General features: G+C 41.2%; 1 protein-coding gene across 1 annotated transcript in view; it reads left to right on the forward strand.

The window, feature by feature from the left end:
- Positions 1–22215, forward strand: part of AARS2 (alanyl-tRNA synthetase 2, mitochondrial) — a 180252-nt gene that overhangs the window by 40961 nt on the left and 117076 nt on the right. Inside the window, exon 6 of the mRNA XM_053712708.1 lies at positions 19283–19428. Within this exon, the coding sequence (XP_053568683.1) occupies positions 19283–19428 (146 nt within the window). The remainder of the gene's footprint in view (positions 1–19282; positions 19429–22215) is intronic.

Consider the following 22215-nt stretch of genomic DNA (forward strand, 5'->3'; position numbering starts at 1 on the left):
CTTCAAAATATCTAGACAGAGTACAAAGTTGTTATAAATATCGACATAGAAGTATAATGCGGTTAATCTCTAGACCTAGACTGCATATCTCTTATATGTTAAAGACAGAACTATCCTCCACCTCCTAAAAATTCTAACTCAGATAGTGGCTTCAGTCACTATAGTCTTCCACTATATCCGTCAGATGACACCATCTTAATTTACATAAAGGTCATTATACGTTGCTACATAAGGCATACTATCTATAAAACCAACAGGAGGGGACGCAGCACTTCATCTATTTTTCTCCAGAGAGGTTATTAGGTAATGAAGGTCAGTTACTAAGGCACTATAATGTGGTGGAGGGTGATAGTTATGTATGGAGTAGCTGAGTCTAAATCTAACACTTAATGCAAGTAAACCAAAATATTTGGAGCACTGTGGACTCCTGTGTGAGCCCCTCTCCTAGGGGGGTGCCACCTATAGGCGATGTAGGAAAAAGGAGTAGGGATATGACCCGCAGGCAACCAGTACCGGCGGGAAAGGGAGGAGAGAGGCTCAGCATGAGCAAACAATATGCACCAATAAGATGGACTTAATTTAATCATCCCAATCAAGATTGAGCCTGTAAAGAACCTAGAACAGAGGACAATAGGGAAAACATTATAGGGGAGAGGCTGAACTCAAAAATTAGAACTCCTTAAAAAAAAAAAAAAAAAAAAAAATAATAATGTTAGACATACTCTCTGTAAGGAAATAAAACTAAATCTTAACTAAAAAAAAAATGTGAACATCAAACAGTATAGGCATGTAAGCACCAGATAAGAAAATCGTGCTAAATCAGTTATCATAAGGACATATATAAGATCACAACTACTAGACCATATGAGTAATTTTAGAAACAAGCAGCCGTTATCAGTGTAACAATATTTCAATACGTAAAGGCAAATGTCAAAGCGAAGGAAAATTAGCTATAGCTGGCAGCATTGGTAGGGGCAGGTAATACAACATGTAACTTAAAGCTGCCAGAACCTGGTATAAGAGCAGCGTTGGTAGGGAGACTGTAGCAGATTTGTAGGGATGTGGACACCTATGCTCAGTAATATATGGGTAGATATAGTGTAAATATAAATATAATCTTGCCCAACAGTTAACTTTTTAGGGAGAGAAAGGTATATAATACTTTTTAGATAACAGTGATAGCTACAGTAACGTTCAGTTCCTACAGGTGAGACTTTAAACAGGAAACTAATAAGCAATGAGCACCCTATCTGGATACCAGCTGAGGTGTCAAAAATTCTGAATGCTTACAAAGATATCTAGGATTACTAAATAGTAAGTGTCATGCCACTAATCAGAACAGAATGTAAAACACACTGAACACTCAAGGGTTGAACAATAAACTGACAAGTCTAATAACCATAATTAGTGTCCTGTATGATGTAGGAAATAAGGATCAAGTCTCTCAGGCCAAGCCCATTCCGACTTTTGTAGGAGTAGCTAGGTAGGCATCCGTCTCTGAACCATGATCTGTTTCATGTGTTGAAATTTCCAGCACTAGGCTATGTTTGTAGCTCATATCAAGATCCCTGTATTTCACCTGAATGTCCCAAAAGCGCTCAAAGGTAGTAGCAAAGCCAAATAGAGATATAGGTTAGTAGAGAGATGGAGAAACATACCATAACCAATTAAACTGAAAATGCCTCCACTCCCACTGCCATCATAAACAGTTCCCAACATTAGTAAATGTCTACTTTTTGTATTACTGGATCATGTCCACCTTAAATATGTTTGGTGTGGTTATGCTTAGTGTGCGAGTCGTGAGGTGCTATAACATCGGTTGTGCCGTACAGATAAAGGTCTCAGCACATAAACTCCCCGATTCAGTTTGTGCTGTTATAAGTAGCACTATGCTTTAACCGATACCGGTAGCGGGTGTGCCTCCCGTCCCCGGCAGCGGCACTGCAGTGAGAGACTCATATAACCAGCTCCCCAGGCTTCGCACTTCACTTCCGTGACACAGGCTTGAGGGGTTGTGGGGATCTGTCCATACATGAAGTGAAAAGCTTAGCTCGGCTATGCGGATCGATTGGTGTGGCGCCGCTCTCTTAGGGCCATCTGTGTATGCGCTCCAGGCGAATATAATCGATCGTGTATCAGGTAGCTGTAGCCCTATCCCCTCCACAGAACACGCTTCTCCCTCAGCCACTTGTGAGATGGAAGTTGAGATAGCTACTGGAGTCTGGAATGTTAGCACTGACGAAGTACCCTGCTGGGGGTAGGCTGTAGTTGTAGTTTGAAGCGCCGCTTGCTCCTCCATTACTGCAGTAGACGCCACTATGTTTGTAGAGCCGCTTCTGATGGCATCTCTCAGGCAATTAAAGTGGTTGGTCATGCGATGGCTCAATTCCAGTAGACAGGATCGTATTTCAGCGTAGTAAGCCCCCATAACGAGTAAGAGGGCCGCTAATCTCTGGCCGGGTAGGTAAATTAGTAAATGCAATAGTTATTTTACCATGCAAGATGGCGTTTAAACCATGTGGCCTCGCTTCACTTAGAGGTACTTGGCATCGATAAGTCTGTGGATATAGCGTGTTTCTAAGTCTGGAATAGGACCAGACATGTAGCTGAAGTCTTTGGAGTAACAAAAGAGAGAAGTTTCAGAATTTATAGATAAATAATATACCATAAAGTTGCTCTCATAAGCAGGAGCTATATGAGAACATGTCTGGTCTTAACGGCAGTTGGCTCCGCCCCCTGTATACCTCTTTTAACATCCTGGTTTTATAATCGCTAAGCAACAACATAAGTTTGAGAGAACAATCAGTTAAAGTTCTATTCCACACTTTTATAAATTCTGCATCATCTGTGTTGAAAGTAGGGAACTTATTTAATCTTAGTCCCTTTGGGACCATACCCAATTTATATTATTTATCGAATGTCCACACTTCCCATTTCAACTTATTTTCCTTAGAAAGAGAATTTAATTTCCTGAAACAACCTTGGCAATGTAAATTTAGAATAATCTGTAGTGAACACAAAGTCCAGTTCCTCTAGATTTCCCATGCTTTGCTCAGTAGACTGTAGGGAGTAAAACATATTCCCATTTGTAGTTAAGCTGCTTGTCTCCATTCTGATTATAGAATAAGCTTTTATCAGACTTCAATATAAACCTTTTGTGCTTGCATAGACTGTTAGCATGGGGGTGCGCTGAAAGTCTTAGCACCAGAAGGAATATGAAAATTGTGAACAACCTGGGTGCTTTAAATGCTGTATCATCCACGTATTGGCATCATCCAAATATTTGTAACCTTTATTTAGTATAAATGTCACATAAACATTTATCAGCAGATTTAGGTAGGCAATAAACAGATAAACTGTAATACTTCTCACTTGTAGAGCTGTGTGCATATACTGCGTTTAAGCCTTACCGATAGGCTTCAGGGAGAGCACTGTGGTTCCTAGTCAGATGCCGTGTTGGTCCACAGGAGCTGTCTTTTGCGGTCTGCTTGTCCTGTCATGGGTCGCTTGCAGAAACCGCTACCTCTGACTTGTCTCCGCTCCCTCCTCAACCACGGGCAGTAGCTGATGACGTCATCAGTGCTCTTTACCACCGCTTCTCCTGCCACTCGTAGCTTGCTTAAAAGGATACAGCTACAGAAATCCCCAGGGTCTGATACGGACCTTCAACCACCTGTGCTCTGTCTCTCCCCCAGATCCAAATGCAAATATGTGAAGAACAAAACGGTAGGAGCAGGAGGCAGGTCCAATGATAAAAAGTAACTTTTATTTTAGCTTACAGCAGCTTCAAATAAAAACGATTGATACATAGTTCACAACATCACTAGACGGGTTAGAGCAGAGTTCCTGCTTACACGTTTCGGCGATAGCCATAGTCATAGCATATAGGAAGTTTACATTTCACTTGTTTTGTTAAAATACTAACCTTTTCTTCTTAAAGCTGGAGAAGCGATTCCCCCTCCTGCTGCTCGTCTCTTCTTATGTCAGCAATGAAGAATTCGGCAGCCTTCATTCATGGCTTCCCCCCCCAGGGGAATCATTGCCTGAGGCAACGTCGTGATTGGAGGAAGCCAGATTCATCATTGCTGACATGAAGTGACGAGCGGCAGGAGGGGGAATCTCTTCGACGGCTTCAAGAAGAAAAGGTTAGTATTTTAACAAAACAAGTGAAATGTAAACTTTCATGAATGAAAGTGCCCCTGTTTTTAGGTAAAATTAAATTGGAGTCCCCCAGGCGCCTATCAAACGGAGGCAAAGGGGATAAACAGTGACGATTGTATGGTGGGCGAGTGAGAGAAGTTACTTAAAGGGACACTGTAGCCAAAAAATTGATTTTGTGATTCAGATAGAGCATGCAATTTTAAGCAACTTTCTAATTTACTCCTATTATCAAATTGTCTTCATTTTCTTGTTATGTTTATTTGAAAAGCAAGAATGTAAGTTTAGATGCCGGCCCATTTTTTGTGAACAACCTGGGTTGTCCTTGCTGATTGGACAGCACCTTTAAACAAGTGCTGTCCATGGTTCTGAACCCACAATTTGCTGGCTCCTTAGCTTAGATGCCTTCTTTTCAAATAAAGGTTGCAAGAGAATGAAGAAAAATTGATAATAGAAGTAAATTAGAAAGTTGCTTACAATTGCATGTTCTATCTGAATCATGAAAGAAAAAATTTGGGTTCAGTTTCCCTTTAACACTCAGGCAAATATTGCTTTACAATGTCAAATATTAAAACTTTAATACACATAAACAATTCAAATCATCATCTCAATGTACACAATAAACCTCAATAAATAATCATGGATCCATGAACAAAAATTGAAAAATAAAATAAAAACATAATTTATGCTTACCTGATAAATTCCTTTCTTCTGTTGTGTGATCAGTCCACGGGTCATCATTACTTCTGGGATATAACTCCTCCCCAACAGGAAATGCAAGAGGATTCACCCAGCAGAGCTGCATATAGCTCCTCCCCTCTACGTCAGTCCCAGTCATTCGACCAAGAATCAACGAGAAAGGAGTAACCAAGGGTGAAGTGGTGACTGGAGTATAATTTAAAAGATATTTACCTGCCTTAAAAACAGGGCGGGCCGTGGACTGATCACACAACAGAAGAAAGGAATTTATCAGGTAAGCATAAATTATGTTTTCTTCTGTTATGTGTGATCAGTCCACGGGTCATCATTACTTCTGGGATACCAATACCAAAGCAAAAGTACACGGATGACGGGAGGGAAAGGCAGGCTCATTATACAGAAGGAACCACTGCCTGAAGAACCTTTCTCCCAAAAATAGCCTCCGAAGAAGCAAAAGTGTCAAATTTGTAAAATTTGGAAAAAGTATGAAGTGAAGACCAAGTTGCAGCCTTGCAAATCTGTTCAACAGAGGCCTCATTCTTAAAGGCCCAAGTGGAAGCCACAGCTCTAGTGGAGTGAGCTGTAATTCTTTCAGGAGGCTGCTGTCCAGCAGTCTCATAGGCTAAACGTATTATGCTACGAAGCCAAAAAGAGAGAGAGGTAGCAGAAGCTTTTTGACCTCTCCTCTGTCCAGAGTAAACGACAAACAAGGAAGAAGTTTGGCGAAAATCTTTAGTTGCCTGCAAGTAGAACTTGAGGGCACGAACTACATCCAGATTGTGTAAAAGACGTTCCTTCTTTGAAGAAGGATTTGGACACAAGGATGGGACAACAATCTCTTGATTGATGTTCCTGTTAGTGACTACCTTAGGTAAGAACCCAGGTTTAGTACGCAGAACTACCTTGTCTGAGTGAAAAATCAGATAAGGGGAATCACAATGTAAGGCTGATAACTCAGAGACTCTTCGAGCCGAGGAAATAGCCATTAAAAACAGAACTTTCCAAGATAACATTTTTATATCAATGGAATGAAGGGGTTCAAACGGAACACCCTGTAAAACGTTAAGAACTAAGTTTAAACTCCATGGTGGAGCAACAGCTTTAAACACAGGCTTGATCCTAGCTAAAGCCTGACAAAAGGACTGGACGTCTGGATTTTCTGACAGACGTCTGTGTAACAAGATGGACAGAGCTGAAATCTGTCCCTTTAATGAACTAGCTGATAAACCCTTTTCTAAACCTTCTTGTAGAAAAGACAGTATCCTAGCGATCCTAACCTTACTCCAGGAGTAACCTTTGGATTCGCACCAGTATAGGTATTTCCGCCATATTTTATGGTAAATCCTTCTGGTAACAGGCTTCCTAGCCTGAATTAGGGTATCAATAACCGACTCAGAAAAACCACGTTTTGATAAAATCAAGCGTTCAATTTCCAAGCAGTCAGCTTCAGAGAAGTTAGATTTTGATGTTTGAATGGACCCTGTATCAGAAGGTCCTGTCTTAGAGGTAGAGACCAAGGCGGACAGGATGACATGTCCACTAGATCTGCATACCAAGTCCTGCGTGGCCATGCAGGTGCTATTAGAATTACTGATGCTCTCTCCTGTTTGATTTTGGCAATCAATCGAGGAAGCAGCGGGAAGGGTGGAAACACATAAGCCATCCTGAAGTTCCAAGGTGCTGTCAAAGCATCTATCAGAACTGCTCCCGGATCCCTGGATCTGGACCCGTAGCGAGGAAGTTTGGCGTTCTGGCGAGACGCCATGAGATCTATCTCTGGTTTGCCCCAACGTCGAAGTATTTGGGCAAAGACCTCCGGATGAAGTTCCCACTCCCCCGGATGAAAAGTCTGGCGACTCAAGAAATCCGCCTCCCAGTTCTCCACTCCCGGGATGTGGATTGCTGACAGGTGGCAAGAGTGAGACTCTGCCCAGCGAATTATCTTTGATACTTCCATCATTGCTAGGGAGCTTCTTGTCCCTCCCTGATGGTTGATGTAAGCTACAGTCGTGATGTTGTCCGACTGAAACCTGATGAACCCCCGAGTTGTTAACTGGGGCCAAGCCAGAAGGGCATTGAGAACTGCTCTCAATTCCAGAATGTTTATTGGAAGGAGACTCTCCTCCTGATTCCATAGTCCCTGAGCCTTCAGAGAATTCCAGACAGCGCCCCAACCTAGTAGGCTGGCGTCTGTTGTTACAATTGTCCAGTCTGGCCTGCTGAATGGCATCCCCCTGGACAGGTGTGGCCGATAAAGCCACCATAGAAGAGAATTTCTGGTCTCTTGATTCAGATTCAGAGTAGGGGACAAATCTGAGTAATCCCCATTCCACTGACTTAGCATGCATAATTGCAGCGGTCTGAGGTGTAGGCGTGCAAAAGGTACTATGTCCATTGCCGCTACCATTAAGCCGATCACCTCCATGCATTGAGCTACTGACGGGTGTTGAATGGAATGAAGGACGCGGCATGCATTTTGAAGCTTTGTTAACCTGTCTTCTGTCAGGTAAATCTTCATTTCTACAGAATCTATAAGAGTCCCCAAGAATGGAACTCTTGTGAGAGGAAAGAGAGAACTCTTCTTTTCGTTCACTTTCCATCCATGCGACCTTAGAAATGCCAGAACTAACTCTGTATGAGACTTGGCAGTTTGAAAGCTTGAAGCTTGAATTAGAATGTCGTCTAGGTACGGAGCTACCGAAATCCCTCGCGGTCTTAGTACCGCCAGAAGGGCACCCAGAACCTTTGTGAAGATTCTTGGAGCCGTAGCCAATCCGAATGGAAGAGCTACAAACTGGTAGTGCCTGTCTAAGAAGGCAAACCTTAGATACCGGTGATGATCTTTGTGGATCGGTATGTGAAGGTAAGCATCCTTTAAATCCACTGTGGTCATGTACTGACCCTCTTGGATCATGGGTAAGATTGTCCGAATAGTTTCCATTTTGAACGATGGAACTCTTAGGAATTTGTTTAGAGTCTTTAAATCTAAGATTGGCCTGAAAGTTCCCTCTTTTTTGGGAACCACAAACAGGTTTGAGTAGAACCCTTGTCCTTGTTCCGACCGCGGAACCGGATGGATCACTCCCATTAATAACAGATCTTGTACGCAGCGTAGAAACGCTTCTTTCTTTATCTGGTTTGTTGACAACCTTGACAGATGAAATCTCCCTCTTGGGGGAGATAATTTGAAGTCTAGAAGGTATCCCTGCGATATGATCTCTAGAGCCCAGGGATCCTGAACATCTCTTGCCCAGGCCTGGGCGAAGAGAGAGAGTCTGCCCCCCACTAGATCCGGTCCCGGATCGGGGGCTCTCGGTTCATGCTGTCTTTGGGGCAGCAGCAGGTTTCCTGGCCTGCTTGCTCTTGTTCCAGGACTGGTTAGGCTTCCAGCCTTGCCTGTAACGAGCAACAGCTCCTTCCTGTTTTGGTGCAGTGGAGGTTGATGCTGCTCCTGTTTTAAAGTTCCGAAAGGGACGAAAATTAGACTGTCTAGCCTTAGCTTTGGCTTTGTCTTGAGGTAGGGCGTGGCCCTTACCTCCTGTAATGTCAGCGATAATCTCTTTCAAACCGGGCCCAAATAAAGACTGCCCCTTGAAAGGTATATTAAGTAATTTGGACTTAGAAGTAACATCAGCTGACCAGGATTTTAGCCACAGCGCCCTACGTGCCTGTATGGCGAATCCTGAGTTCTTAGCCGTAAGTTTGGTTAAATGTACTACGGCCTCCGAAATGAAGGAATTAGCTAGTTTAAGGACTCTAAGCCTGTCCGTAATGTCGTCTAGCGTAGATGAACTAAGGTTCTCTTCAAGCGACTCAATCCAAAATGCTGCCGCAGCCGTAATCGGCGCGATACATGCAAGGGGTTGTAATATAAAACCTTGTTGAACAAACATTTTCTTAAGGTAACCCTCTAATTTTTTATCCATTGGATCTGAGAAAGCACAGCTATCCTCCACCGGGATAGTGGTACGCTTAGCTAAAGTAGAAACTGCTCCCTCCACCTTGGGGACCGTTTGCCATAAGTCCCGAGTGGTGGCGTCTATTGGAAACATCTTTCTAAATATTGGAGGGGGTGAGAACGGCACACCGGGTCTATCCCACTCCTTAGTAACAATTTCAGTTAGTCTCTTAGGTATAGGAAAAACGTCAGTACTCGCCGGTACCGCAAAGTATTTATCCAACCTACACAGTTTCTCTGGTATTGCAACGGTGTTACAATCGTTGAGAGCTGCTAAGACCTCCCCTAGTAATACACGGAGGTTCTCCAATTTAAATTTAAAATTTGAAATATCTGAGTCCAATCTGTTTGGATCAGAACCGTCACCCACAGAATGAAGCTCTCCGTCCTCATGCTCTGCGAGCTGTGACGCAGTATCAGACATGGCCCTAGCATTGTCAGCGCACTCTGTTCTCACCCCAGAGTGATCACGCTTGCCTCTTAGTTCTGGTAATTTAGACAAAACTTCAGTCATAACAGTAGCCATATCTTGTAATGTTATCTGTAATGGCCGCCCAGATGTACTAGGCGCCAAAATATCACGCACCTCCCGGGCGGGAGATGCAGGTACTGCCGCGTGAGGCGAGTTAGTCGGCATAACTCTCCCCTCGCTGTTTGGTGAAATTTGTTCACATTGTACAGATTGACTTTTATTTAAAGTAGCATCAATACAGTTAGTACATAAATTTCTATTGGGCTCCACCTTGGCATTGGAACAAATGACACAGATATCTTCCTCTGAGTCAGACATGTTTAACACACTAGCAAAAAACTTACAACTTGGTTATAATCTTTTTTAGCAAAAAACGTACTGTGCCTCAAAGAGGTACTAACGATTAAATGACAGTTGAAATAGTGAACTGAAAAACAGTTATAGCATCAAACTTTAAAACAACAAAACTTTTAGCAAAGGTTTGTTCCCATTAGTAAAATAACAATAATTAAATTTGACATAAAAAATACAAAGCAACGTTTTTATTCACAGTCACTATAAGAATTCTCACAGCTCTGCTGAGAGAATTTACCTCCCTTCAAAGAAGTTTGAAGACCCCTGAGATCTATCAGAGATGAACCGGATCATGCAGGAAAAATAAAAGTAACTGACTGGTATTTTTTGATGCGTAGCAAAGAGCGCCAAAACGGCCCCTCCCTCTCCCACACAGCAGTGAAGAGAAACGAAACTGTCACAAATAAAGCAAAAAAACTGCCAAGTGGAAAATAATGCCCAAATATTTATTCACACAGTACCTCAGCAATGTAAACGATTCTACATTCCAGCAAAAACGTTTAACATGATAAATAGTTATTAAAAAGGATTAGTGACCTTTAACAGAGTAGTTCCGGTGAAATACCATCCCCAGAATACTGAAGTGTATACATACATGTCATTTTAACGGTATGGCAGGATTTTCTCATCAATTCCATTCAGAAAATAAAAACTGCTACATACCTCAATGCAGATTCCTCTGCCCGCTGTCCCCTGATCTGAAGCCTTTACCTCCCTCAGATGGCCGAGAACAGCAATATGATCTTAACTACTCCGGTTAAAATCATAGTAAAAAACTCTGACAGATTCTTCCTCAAACTCTGCCAGAGAAGTAATAACACGCTCCGGTGCTATTTTAAAATAACAAACTTTTGATTGAAGTCATAAAAACTAAGTATAATCACCATAGTCCTCTCACACATCCTATCTAGTCGTTGGGTGCAAGAGAATGACTGGGACTGACGTAGAGGGGAGGAGCTATATGCAGCTCTGCTGGGTGAATCCTCTTGCATTTCCTGTTGGGGAGGAGTTATATCCCAGAAGTAATGATGACCCGTGGACTGATCACACATAACAGAAGAAATTGATACAATAAAAACAATGCAATAAAAACAATACAATAAAAACAATATATCAATCGGATTGCAATAGTATAGCACTCAAAATGACACTTGTTGTGGATAATAACAATGTGTTATGGAACCCACAATGGAAAAATGTGGAAGAAAAAATGTGGAAGAAAATATAAAAATGAATGAAAAAATGTAAAAAAGTGTAAAAAATCCTTTTGAGATACATAGTCTAGTCTGTAGAGTTCATCAAAGGTGTGGTAGACCTTAATTGCAGAGAGAATAGATGTTGCGTATAGATTCAGAGTGGTAAAAAATTCAAAGTGATAAAAAATTAAAAAAAATATGTGTATAATATAAATCCAGTGGTGATCGGGTGAGGTGCAGGTACACCTTTAAAAAAGACGCTTTGGAAAAGTTTAAGTGAAAAAACAGGTGAAAATGTCCAAATCACACAGTGGTGAATAAATACATAGGCAAAATATAGCAAAAAATGGTGACAGGAAGTCTAGTGCTTGCAGCTCAGGGGTCCTAGAGATTGCAGAGTGTGAATCAACCTAAAAAGAAATAAAAAACAACAACATAGCGCAATAGCGTTTTCACAATGAGAGTAATAGAGGAAATAGGCCCGTGATAGGCCTTTATAAAGGCTTGATAAAGGCCTATCACGGGCGGAAACGCGTTGACCGATTGGTAAGCCTATTTCCTCTATTACTCCCATTGTGAAAACGCTATTGCGCTATGTTGTTGTTTTTTATTTCTTTTTAGGTTGATTCACACTCTGCATTCTCTAGGACCCCTGAGCTGCAAGCACTAGACTTCCTGTCACCATTTTTGCTATATTTTGCCTATGTATTTATTCACCACTGTGTGATTTGGACATTTTCACCTGTTTTTTCACTTAAACTTTTCCAAAGCCTCTTTTTTAAAGGTGTACCTGCACCTCACCCGATCACCACTGGATTTATATTATACACATATTTCTCCAACATTGGTGTGTCCGGTCCACGGCGTCATCCTTACTTGTGGGATATTCTCTTCCCCAACAGGAAATGGCAAAGAGTCCCAGCAAAGCTGGCCATATAGTCCCTCCTAGGCTCCGCCCACCCCAGTCATTCTCTTTGCCGTTGCACAGGCAACATCTCCACGGAGATGGTTAAGAGTTTTTTGGTGTTTAAATGTAGTTTTTATTCTTCTATCAAGTGTTTGTTATTTTAAAATAGTGCTGGTATGTACTATTTACTCTGAAACAGAAAAGGATGAAGATTTCTGTTTGTAAGAGGAAGATGATTTTAGCAGACAGTAACTAAAATCGATTGCTGTTTCCACACAGGACTGTTGAGATGAAGTAACTTCAGTTGGGGGAAACAGTTAGCAGACTTTTCTGCTTAAGGTATGACTAGGCATATTTCTAACAAGACCATGTAATGCTGGAAGGCTGTCATTTCCCCTCATGGGGACCGGTAAGCCATTTTCTTAGTCAAACATAAAAGAATAAAGGGCTTAAAAAAGGGCTTAAAAACTGGTAGACATTTTTATGGGCTAAAACGATTGCTTTATTGGGACATATTATGCATATTTTAGCTAACAATTGGCATTATAATCTTGGGGAACGTTTAAAAAACGGCAGGCACTGTGTTGGACACCTTTTTTAGTCTGGGGGCCTTTCTAGTTATAGACTGAGCCTCATTTTCGCGCCATTACTGCGCAGTTGTTTTTGGAGAGCAAGGCATGCAGATGCATGTGTGAATATCTAAGAATCACTAAAAAAGCTTATAGAAGGCGTCATTTGGTATCGTATTCCCCTCTGGGCTTGGTTGGGTCCCAGCAAAGCATATAGCTGGGACTGTATAGGGGTCAAATTTAAAAACGGCTCCGGTTCCGTTATTTTAAGGGTTAAAGCTCTGAAATTTGGTGTGCAATACTTTTAATGCCTTAAGACACTGTGGTGAAATTTTGGTAATTTTTGAACAATTCCTTCATACTTTTTCACATATTCAGTAATAAAGTGTTTTCTGTTTGAAATTTAAAGAGACAGTAACGGTTTTATTTTAAAACGTTTTTTGTGCTTTGTTGACAAGTTTAAGCCTGTTTAACATGTCTGTACCTTCAGATAAGCTATGTTCTATATGTATGAAAGCCAATGTGTCTCCCCATTTAAATTTATGTGATAATTGTGCCATAGTGTCCAAACAAAGTAAGGACAGTAATGCCACAGATAATGATATTGCCCAAGATGATTCCTCAAATGAGGGGAGTAAACATGATACTACATCATCCCCTACTGTGTCTACACCAGTTTTGCCCATACAGGAGGCCCCTAGTACATCTAGTGCGCCAATACTTATTACCATGCAACAATTAACGGCTGTAATGGATAACTCCATAGCAAATCTTTTATCCAAAATGCCTACTTATCAGAGAAAGCGCGATTGCTCTGTTTTAAACACTGAAGAGCAAGAGGGCGCTGATGATAACTGTTCTGACATACCCTCACACCAATCTCAAGGGGCCATGAGGGAGGTTTTGTCTGATGGAGAAATCTCAGATTCAGGAAAAATTTCTCATCAAGCTGAACCTGATGTTGTGACATTTAAATTTAAATTAGAACAGGAGGTGTTATCTACTCTGGATGATTGTGACAATTTGGTCATTCCAGAGAAATTATGTAAGATGGACAAGTTCCTAGAGGTTCTGGTGCCCCCCGACGCTTTTCCTATACCCAAGCGGGTGGCCGACATAGTAAAAAAATTAGAGGGTTTGCTTAAAAAGATTTTTGTACAGCAAGGTTACCTTTTACAACCAATTTCATGCATTGTTCCTGTCACTACGGCAGCGTGTTTCTGGTTCGAGAAACTAGAAAAGTCGCTCAGTAGAGAATCTTCATATGAGGAGGTTATGGACAGAGTTCACGCACTTAAATTGGCTAACTCTTTTGTTTTAGATGCCGCTTTGCAATTAGCTAGATTAGCGGCGAAAAATTCAGGGTTTGCTATCGTGGCGCGCAGAGCGCTTTGGCTAAAGTCTTGGTCAGCGGATGTGTCTTCCAAGACAAAATTGCTTAACATTCCTTTCAAAGGTAAAACATTATTTGGACCAGATTTGAAAGAGATTATTTCAGACATCACTGGGGGAAAGGGCCACGCCCTCCCACAGGATAGGTCTTTTAAGGCTAAAAATAAGCCTAATTTTCGTCCCTTTCGCAGAAACGGACCAGCCTCTAATTCTGCAGCCTCTAAGCAAGAGGGTAATACTTCACAACCCAAACCAGCCTGGAAACCAATGCAAGGCTGGAACAAGGGTAAGCAGGCCAAGAAGCCTACCACTGCTACCAAAACAGCATGAAGGGATAGCCCCCGATCCAGAACCGGATCTAGTGGGGGGCAGACTCTCTCTCTTTGCTCAGGCTTGGGCAAGAGATGTTCAGGATCCTTGGGCGCTAGAAATAGTTTCTCAAGGTTATCTCCTGGAATTCAAGGAACTACCCCCAAGGGGAAGGTTCAAAAGGTCTCACTTATCCTCAAACCAAATAAAGAGACAGGCATTCTTAGATTGCGTAGAAGACCTGTTAAAGATGGGAGTGATACATCCAGTTCCAATAAGAGAACAAGGAATGGGATTTTATTCCAATCTGTTCGTAGTTCCCAAAAAAAGAGGGAACATTCAGACCAATTTTGGATCTGAAGATCCTAAACAAATTTCTCAGGGTACCATCGTTCAAAATGGAAACTATTCGAACGATCCTACCCACCATCCAGGAAAGTCAATTTATGACTACCGTGGATTTAAAGGATGCGTACCTACATATTCCTATCCACAAGGAACATCATCAGTTCCTAAGGTTCGCTTTTCTGGACAAGCATTACCAGTTTGTGGCACTTCCATTCGGATTAGCCACTGCTCCAAGGATTTTCACAAAGGTACTAGGGTCCCTTCTAGCGGTTCTAAGACCAAGGGGCATTGCAGTAGTACCTTACTTGGACGACATCCTAATTCAAGCGTCGTCCCTGTCAAAAGCAAAGGCTCATACGGACATCGTCCTAGCCTTTCTCAGATCTTACGGATGGAAGGTGAACAAAGAAAAAAGTTCTCTGTCCCCGTCAACAAGAGTTCCCTTCTTGGGAACAATAATAGATTCCTTAGAAATGAGGATTTTTCTGACAGAGGTCAGAAAATCAAAACTTCTAAGCTCTTGTCAAGTACTTCATTCTGTTCCTCGTCCTTCCATAGCGCAGTGCATGGAAGTAATAGGATTGATGGTTGCAACAATGGACATAGTTCCTTTTGCACGAATTCATCTAAGACCATTACAACTGTGCATGCTCAGACAGTGGAATGGGGATTATACAGACTTGTCTCCGATGATTCAAGTAGATCAAAAGACCAGAGATTCACTCCTTTGGTGGCTGACCCTGGACAATCTGTCACAGGGAATGAGCTTCCGCAGACCAGAGTGGGTCATTGTCACGACCGACGCCAGTCTAGTGGGCTGGGGCGCGGTCTGGGAATCCCTGAAAGCTCAGGGTCTATGGTCTCGGGAAGAGTCTCTTCTCCCGATAAACATTCTGGAACTGAGAGCGATATTCAATGCTCTCAGAGCTTGGCCTCAACTAGCAAAGGCCAAATTCATAAGGTTTCAATCAGACAACATGACGACCGTTGCATATATCAATCATCAGGGGGGAACAAGGAGTTCCCTGGCGATGAAAGAAGTGACCAAGATAATTCAATGGGCGGAGGATCACTCCTGCCACTTGTCTGCGATCCACATCCCAGGAGTGGAAAATTGGGAAGCGGATTTTCTGAGTCGTCAGATGTTCCATCCGGGGGAATGGGAACTCCATCCGGAAATCTTTGCCCAAATAACTCAGTTATGGGGCATTCCAGACATGGATCTGATGGCGTCTCGTCAGAACTTCAAGGTTCCTTGCTACGGGTCCAGATCCAGGGATCCCAAGGCGACTCTAGTAGATGCACTAGTAGCACCTTGGACCTTCAACCTAGCTTATGTATTCCCACCGTTTCCTCTCATTCCCAGGCTGGTAGCCAGGATCAATCAGGAGAGGGCCTCGGTGATCTTGATAGCTCCTGGGTAGCCACGCAGGACTTGGTATGCAGACCTGGTGAATATGTCATCGGCTCCACCATGGAAGCTACCTTTGAGACAGGACCTTCTTGTTCAGGGTCCATTCGAACATCCGAATCTGGTTTCCCTCCAACTGACGGCTTGGAGATTGAACGCTTGATTTTATCAAAGCGTGGGTTTTCAGATTCTGTAATAGATACTCTGATTCAGGCTAGAAAGCCTGTAACTAGAAAAATTTACCATAAAATATGGAAAAAATATATCTGTTGGTGTGAATCCAAAGGATTCCCATGGAACAAGATAAAAATTCCTAAGATTCTATCCTTTCTACAAGAAGGTTTGGAGAAAGGATTATCTGCAAGTTCTCTAAAGGGACAGATCTCTGCTTTATCTGTTTTACTTCACAAAAGACTGGCAGCCGTGCCAGATGTTCAAGCATTTGTTCAGGCTCTGGTTAGGATCAAGCCTGTTTACAGACCTTTGACTCCTCCCTGGAGTCTAAATCTAGTTCTTTCAGTTCTTCAAGGGGTTCCGTTTGAACCTTTACATTCCATAGATATTAAGTTACTATCTTGGAAAGTTTTGTTTTTAGTTGCAATTTCTTCTGCTAGAAGAGTTTCAGAGTTATCTGCTCTGCAGTGTTCTCCACCCTATCTGGTGTTCCATGCAGATAAGGTGGTTTTGCGTACTAAGCCTGGTTTTCTTCCGAAAGTTGTTTCTAACAAAAATATTAACCAGGAGATAGTTGTACCTTCTTTGTGTCCGAATCCAGTTTCAAAGAAGGAACGTTTGTTACACAATTTGGACGTAGTCCGTGCTCTAAAATTCTATTTAGAGGCTACTAAAGATTTCAGACAAACATCTTCCTTGTTTGTTGTTTATTCTGGTAAAAGGAGAGGTCAAAAAGCGACTTCTACCTCTCTTTCCTTTTGGCTTAAAAGCATTATCCGATTGGCTTATGAGACTGCCGGACGGCAGCCTCCTGAAAGAATCACAGCTCACTCCACTAGGGCTGTGGCTTCCACATGGGCCTTCAAGAACGAGGCTTCTGTTGACCAGATATGTAAGGCAGCGACTTGGTCTTCTCTGCACACTTTTGCCAAATTTTACAAATTTGATACTTTTGCTTCTTCGGAGGCTATTTTTGGGAGAAAGGTTTTGCAAGCCGTGGTGCCTTCCATTTAGGTGACCTGATTTGCTCCCTCCCTTCATCCGTGTCCTAAAGCTTTGGTATTGGTTCCCAAAAGTAAGGATGACGCCGTGGACCGGACACACCAATGTTGGAGAAAACAGAATTTATGCTTACCTGATAAATTACTTTCTCCAACGGTGTGTCCGGTCCACGGCCCGCCCTGGTTTTTTAATCAGGTCTGATGAATTATTTTCTCTAACTACAGTCACCACGGTACCATATGGTTTCTCCTATATATATTTCCTCCTGTCCGTCGGTCGAATGACTGGGGTGGGCGGAGCCTAGGAGGGACTATATGGCCAGCTTTGCTGGGACTCTTTGCCATTTCCTGTTGGGGAAGAGAATATCCCACAAGTAAGGATGACGCCGTGGACCGGACACACCGTTGGAGAAAGTAATTTATCAGGTAAGCATAAATTCTGTTTTTTTTTTATTTTTTATCACTTTGAATTTTTTACCACTCTGAATCTACACGCAACATCTATTCTCTCTGCAATTAAGGTCTACCACACCTTTGATGAACTCTACAGACTTGATGATTTGAATTGTTTATGCGTATTAAAGTTTTAATATTTGACATTGTAAAGCAATATTTGCCTGAGTGTTAAGTAACTTCTCTCACTCGCCCACCATACAATCGTCACTGTTTATCCCCTTTGCCTCCCTTTGATAGGCGCCTGGGGGACTCCAATCTAATTTTACCTTATTGTCACCCCGGTGGTTACTAGGTGCCACCACCCTTAGGCTAATAGGGGTTTAGTTGGTGCGGGCCCAAGCTCTTTTCTCTATCTATCTTGCCCCTGTTTTTAATAGTATTTTTAAAAACCGGGCACTCATTCTTGAAAGTTGACATTCACTTTAAGTGTTTGAACAGTTTTAGAAACTTGAGCAATCCAGCCTCTGAGTGGCTACCGCTTAAAACAAACAAGCAATAAAGGACTGAAGGACCTCAAAACAAGCAAATTGTTTATTTTGTCAAAAACTACTCAGGCTTATTTTTATATAATATATACAGATTATTAAAGGTAATATATCTCTTCCATGTCTCTTTAACCCCTTCACTACCGGGACTTTCAGAGAAAAACTTGCCTAAAATACCAGAGAATTTTTAGCATTTTTGCTATCACTCCATTTAAAAAGGAATAGAGACGTGTTTTTTTTAAATGTACCTGTGCCATTGCTTTTTGGTAATTAGAAAGCCACTAAATGCAGCTGCGCACCACAGTTCTATTATTTCCGGCAGTGAAGGGGCTAATCGGGTAGCTTGTAAGGTTAATTTAGCTTTAGTGTAGAGATTACTCTCCCACCTGACACTTCCACCCCCTTATCCCTACCTGATCCCTCCCAAGCAACTCTCTTCCCTACCTCATCCCCCACTGGTCACCCCCATCTGAAGTACGGGCAGACAGTTTGCCAATATAACATTTTAAGGCATTTTTTTTTCTTTTTCTGCAGGGTAGGTTACCCCCTTACCCTCCAACCTCCCAAACATCTCTCTAACCCTCCCCTCTAATGCCACCATCTTAGGTATTTACAGCTGTCTGCCAGTACCTTTAACAACCCTTTTCTATATGTCATTTTTTTTCTGTAGTGTAGAGGACCCCCACACCCCTTTTTCTGTAGTGTAGCTGCCCCATCTCTGTGTCCCACCTCCTGCTAGTACCAGTAATGATCGTTACCGCCCTCGTATGGAACCGTAGCACCGATCGCACTCCGGTTCCATATGAAGACAAATGCCTGGAGCTCAGAAACTCCAGCTCTCGGCTGTAACTTAACGTCTTTTGTTGGTAAACATGAAACCCAATTCTTTTTCTTTTATGATTCAGGAAGAGCATGTGATTTTAAACAGCTTTCCATTATACCTAGGTAGGCTCAGGAGCTGCTGATTGATGGCTGCACATATTTGCCTCATGTCATTGGCTCATCCAATGCATTCAGCTAACTTCCAGTAGTGCATTGCTGCTGCTTCAACAAAAAAATACCATGAGAATGAAGCAAATTAGATAATAGAAGTAAATTGGAACGTAGTTTAAAATTGTATTCTCTATCTGAACCATGAAAGAAAATGTTTGAGTTTCATGTTCCTTTTAATGTTTTATATTTCTGGTGACAATTTCTAACAATATAACTGTGGTAGATATATAAATATGTTACCTTCCTATGTAGATTTACAAGGTATAGTTGTTATCCCTCTTGTGACATTTACAAGATAGAGACCAGTGACAAATGTAGACTGCTGTGTTACCTACGTCATTATGGCAGTTAGATGTTCCATACTAGGCATTTCATCGGCTGGGAAATCTGTTTTTAACAGGGGTCTAAGGCTCCTCCGTATCAAGGTCTACTGGGCAAAGATGACAGAGGGCACACGGACATGGCGTATCGCGTAGTGGCCGATCACATCCGGACGCTGTCTGTGTGTATCGCTGATGGTGTGTACCCCGGCATGTCTGGAGCAGAGTGAGTACCGGTCACATAACTGACTATACATTTAATCATTGTTATTTCTTGATGATTATGAAATATGTTAATATAAATATATAAAGAAGACGTAGATGCCTATATCTGTATATCCTGGTATTAGTCTTAAAATATAAATGATAAATGCTTTTATGAATGAGATGAATTTTGGATTTGACTGGCAGTTGATGACAATCTGTTAATAAATAATGTCATGCTTATTGTTGCTTTTGAGCACCTTTCGATTACAAAACAATCACAATCAATTTTTTGATGCTTATTAATACAACTTTTGTTCAAAAGCATTTTTGTAAAATAATTGACCAATATACTTTTTTCGGCCCAATTTTGAATTGATGAAGCCTCAGATGACAAATTAACAACAACTACAAAAAGTTATCGATTGAAACATTGGTTTTCTGCCTACACAAAACACACTGAAATTACTCCTCACAATAATAATGTCACCAAATAGACGCAAACGATACCCGCTAAATCAATTACACCTCACAATAATAATGTCACCAAATAGACGCAAACGATACCCGCTAAATCAATTACACCTCACAATAATAATGTCACCAAATAGACGCAAACGATACCTGCTAAATCAATTACACCTCACAATAATAATGTCACCAAATAGACGCAAACGATACCTGCTAAATCAATTACACCTCACAATAATAATGTCACCAAATAGACGCAAACGATACCTGCTAAATCAATTACACCTCACAATAATAATGTCACCAAATAGACGCAAACGATACCTGCTAAATCAATTACAGTACAAAAAGGAAGAAAACATTTTTACACTAATATAAAGTAGCTCAAACTATAAGCTAACAAATACACAAGTCCTCTGTACCCACAAGGCCCCTGTTCTTAGCCCTTAGAGAGACTTACACGTAAGATTTTGCACGTCGCCTTAAATACTTCACTTCACACTATTAAGAAGATTTAATCAAGGCTTTAGGTTTCATTATCCTCTTGAGAAAGTCTATCCTCAGAAAAAAGAAACACGTTGAGGACTTTCTTTCTCCAAGGACTTTCTTTGTCTTGAGACACCTTCTTGTTACCGGTTTCCTGTTTCTCTCTGTTGCGATTTGGAGACTTTGGAGCGATCTGGGTTTGCATCTCTCTGAGACTTTACAATCCCTGGTGTTCTTTATTAGTTGTTACTCATATAGCATATACACGGCTAGATTACGAGTCTTATGTTATGAGGGGTGCGGTGCTAACGTGCAGTTTTTTTCTCACCGCTCACTTCCCTACAGCGCTGGTATTACAGGTTTTTACAAACCAGGCGTTAAAAGGCAAGAAGTGAGCGTAGAGCAAAATTGAGCTCCATACCGCACTCCAATACCAGCGCTGCTTAAGTGAGCGGTGAGCTGGTTATACGTGCTCGTGCATGATTTCCCCATAGACATCAATGGGGAGAGCCGGCTGAGAAAAAGTCTAACACCTGCAATAAAGCAGCATAAAACTCAGGAATCAATGGGGCTGCGTTACTATGGGGAAACACATTTTATGTTTACACCTAACACCCTAACATGAACCCTGAGTCTAAACACCCCTAATCTTACACTTATTAACCCCTAATCTGCCACCCCCGACATCGCTGCCACCTGCATTATACTTATTAACCCCTAATCTGCTGCTCCAGACATCGCCGCCACTTACATTATATTTATTAACCCTGCCCCGAACATTGCGACACCTACATTATATTTATTAACCCCTAATCTGCCGCCCCCAACATTACCACCACTATTCTAAATTTATTAACCTCTAAACCTAAGTCTAACCCTAACACCCCCTAACTTAAATATAATTTAAATAAATCTAAATAAAATTACTATCAACTAAATTATTCCTATTTAAAACTAAATACTTACCTATAAAATAAACCCTAAACTAGCTACAATATAACTAATATTTACATTATAGCTAGTTTAGGGTTTATTTTTATTTTACACGCAAGTTTTTAACTAGGTAGAATAGTTACTAAATAGTTAACTATTTACTAACTACCTAGCTAAAATAAATCCAAATTTACCTGTAAAATAAAACCTAACCTAAGTTACACTAACAAACAACATAAGTAAGGTAAGTAGCACTCTAATTAATCAATCAAAATATACAGGTGCATCCTAGAATGATAAATGTGTAACAACGTGAGAAAGGGAGTAGGAACCTAAAATACAGGTTACTAAAAGTCTAGGCAAAGGAGAGCACAACTGTATGCAATAAAAGAAAAGAAAAAGGCGAATTCTTGAAATACAAATGAGTTTAATAAAACTACGCTACATAAATTCATACATCCAAACATACAAATCACATACATACAGGGGATATCAAGGATGCATAAAAATAGCAAATAGGCCGTGAAGGAGACTGGTGCACCAGTATACAAAAATAGATGAATGTTCATCACATTAACCCCTTAAGGACACAGCCATTTTTCAATTTCTTTCCCTTAAGGACCAGGGCTATTTTTACATTTCTGCGGTGTTTGTGTTTAGCTGTAATTTTCCTCTTACTCATTTACTGTACCCACACATATTATATACCGTTTTTCTCGCCATTAAATGGACTTTCTAAAGATACCATTATTTTCATCATATCTTATAATTTACTATAAAAATTTTTATAAAATATGAGGAAAAAATGGAAAAAAACACACTTTTTCTAACTTTGACCCCCAAAATCTGTTACACATCTACAACCACCAAAAAACACCCATGCTAAATAGTTTCTAAATTTTGTCCTGAGTTTAGAAAT

Source organism: Bombina bombina, chromosome 4 (assembly GCF_027579735.1).
Source record: "Bombina bombina isolate aBomBom1 chromosome 4, aBomBom1.pri, whole genome shotgun sequence".
NCBI classification, from domain to species: Eukaryota; Metazoa; Chordata; class Amphibia; order Anura; family Bombinatoridae; genus Bombina; species Bombina bombina.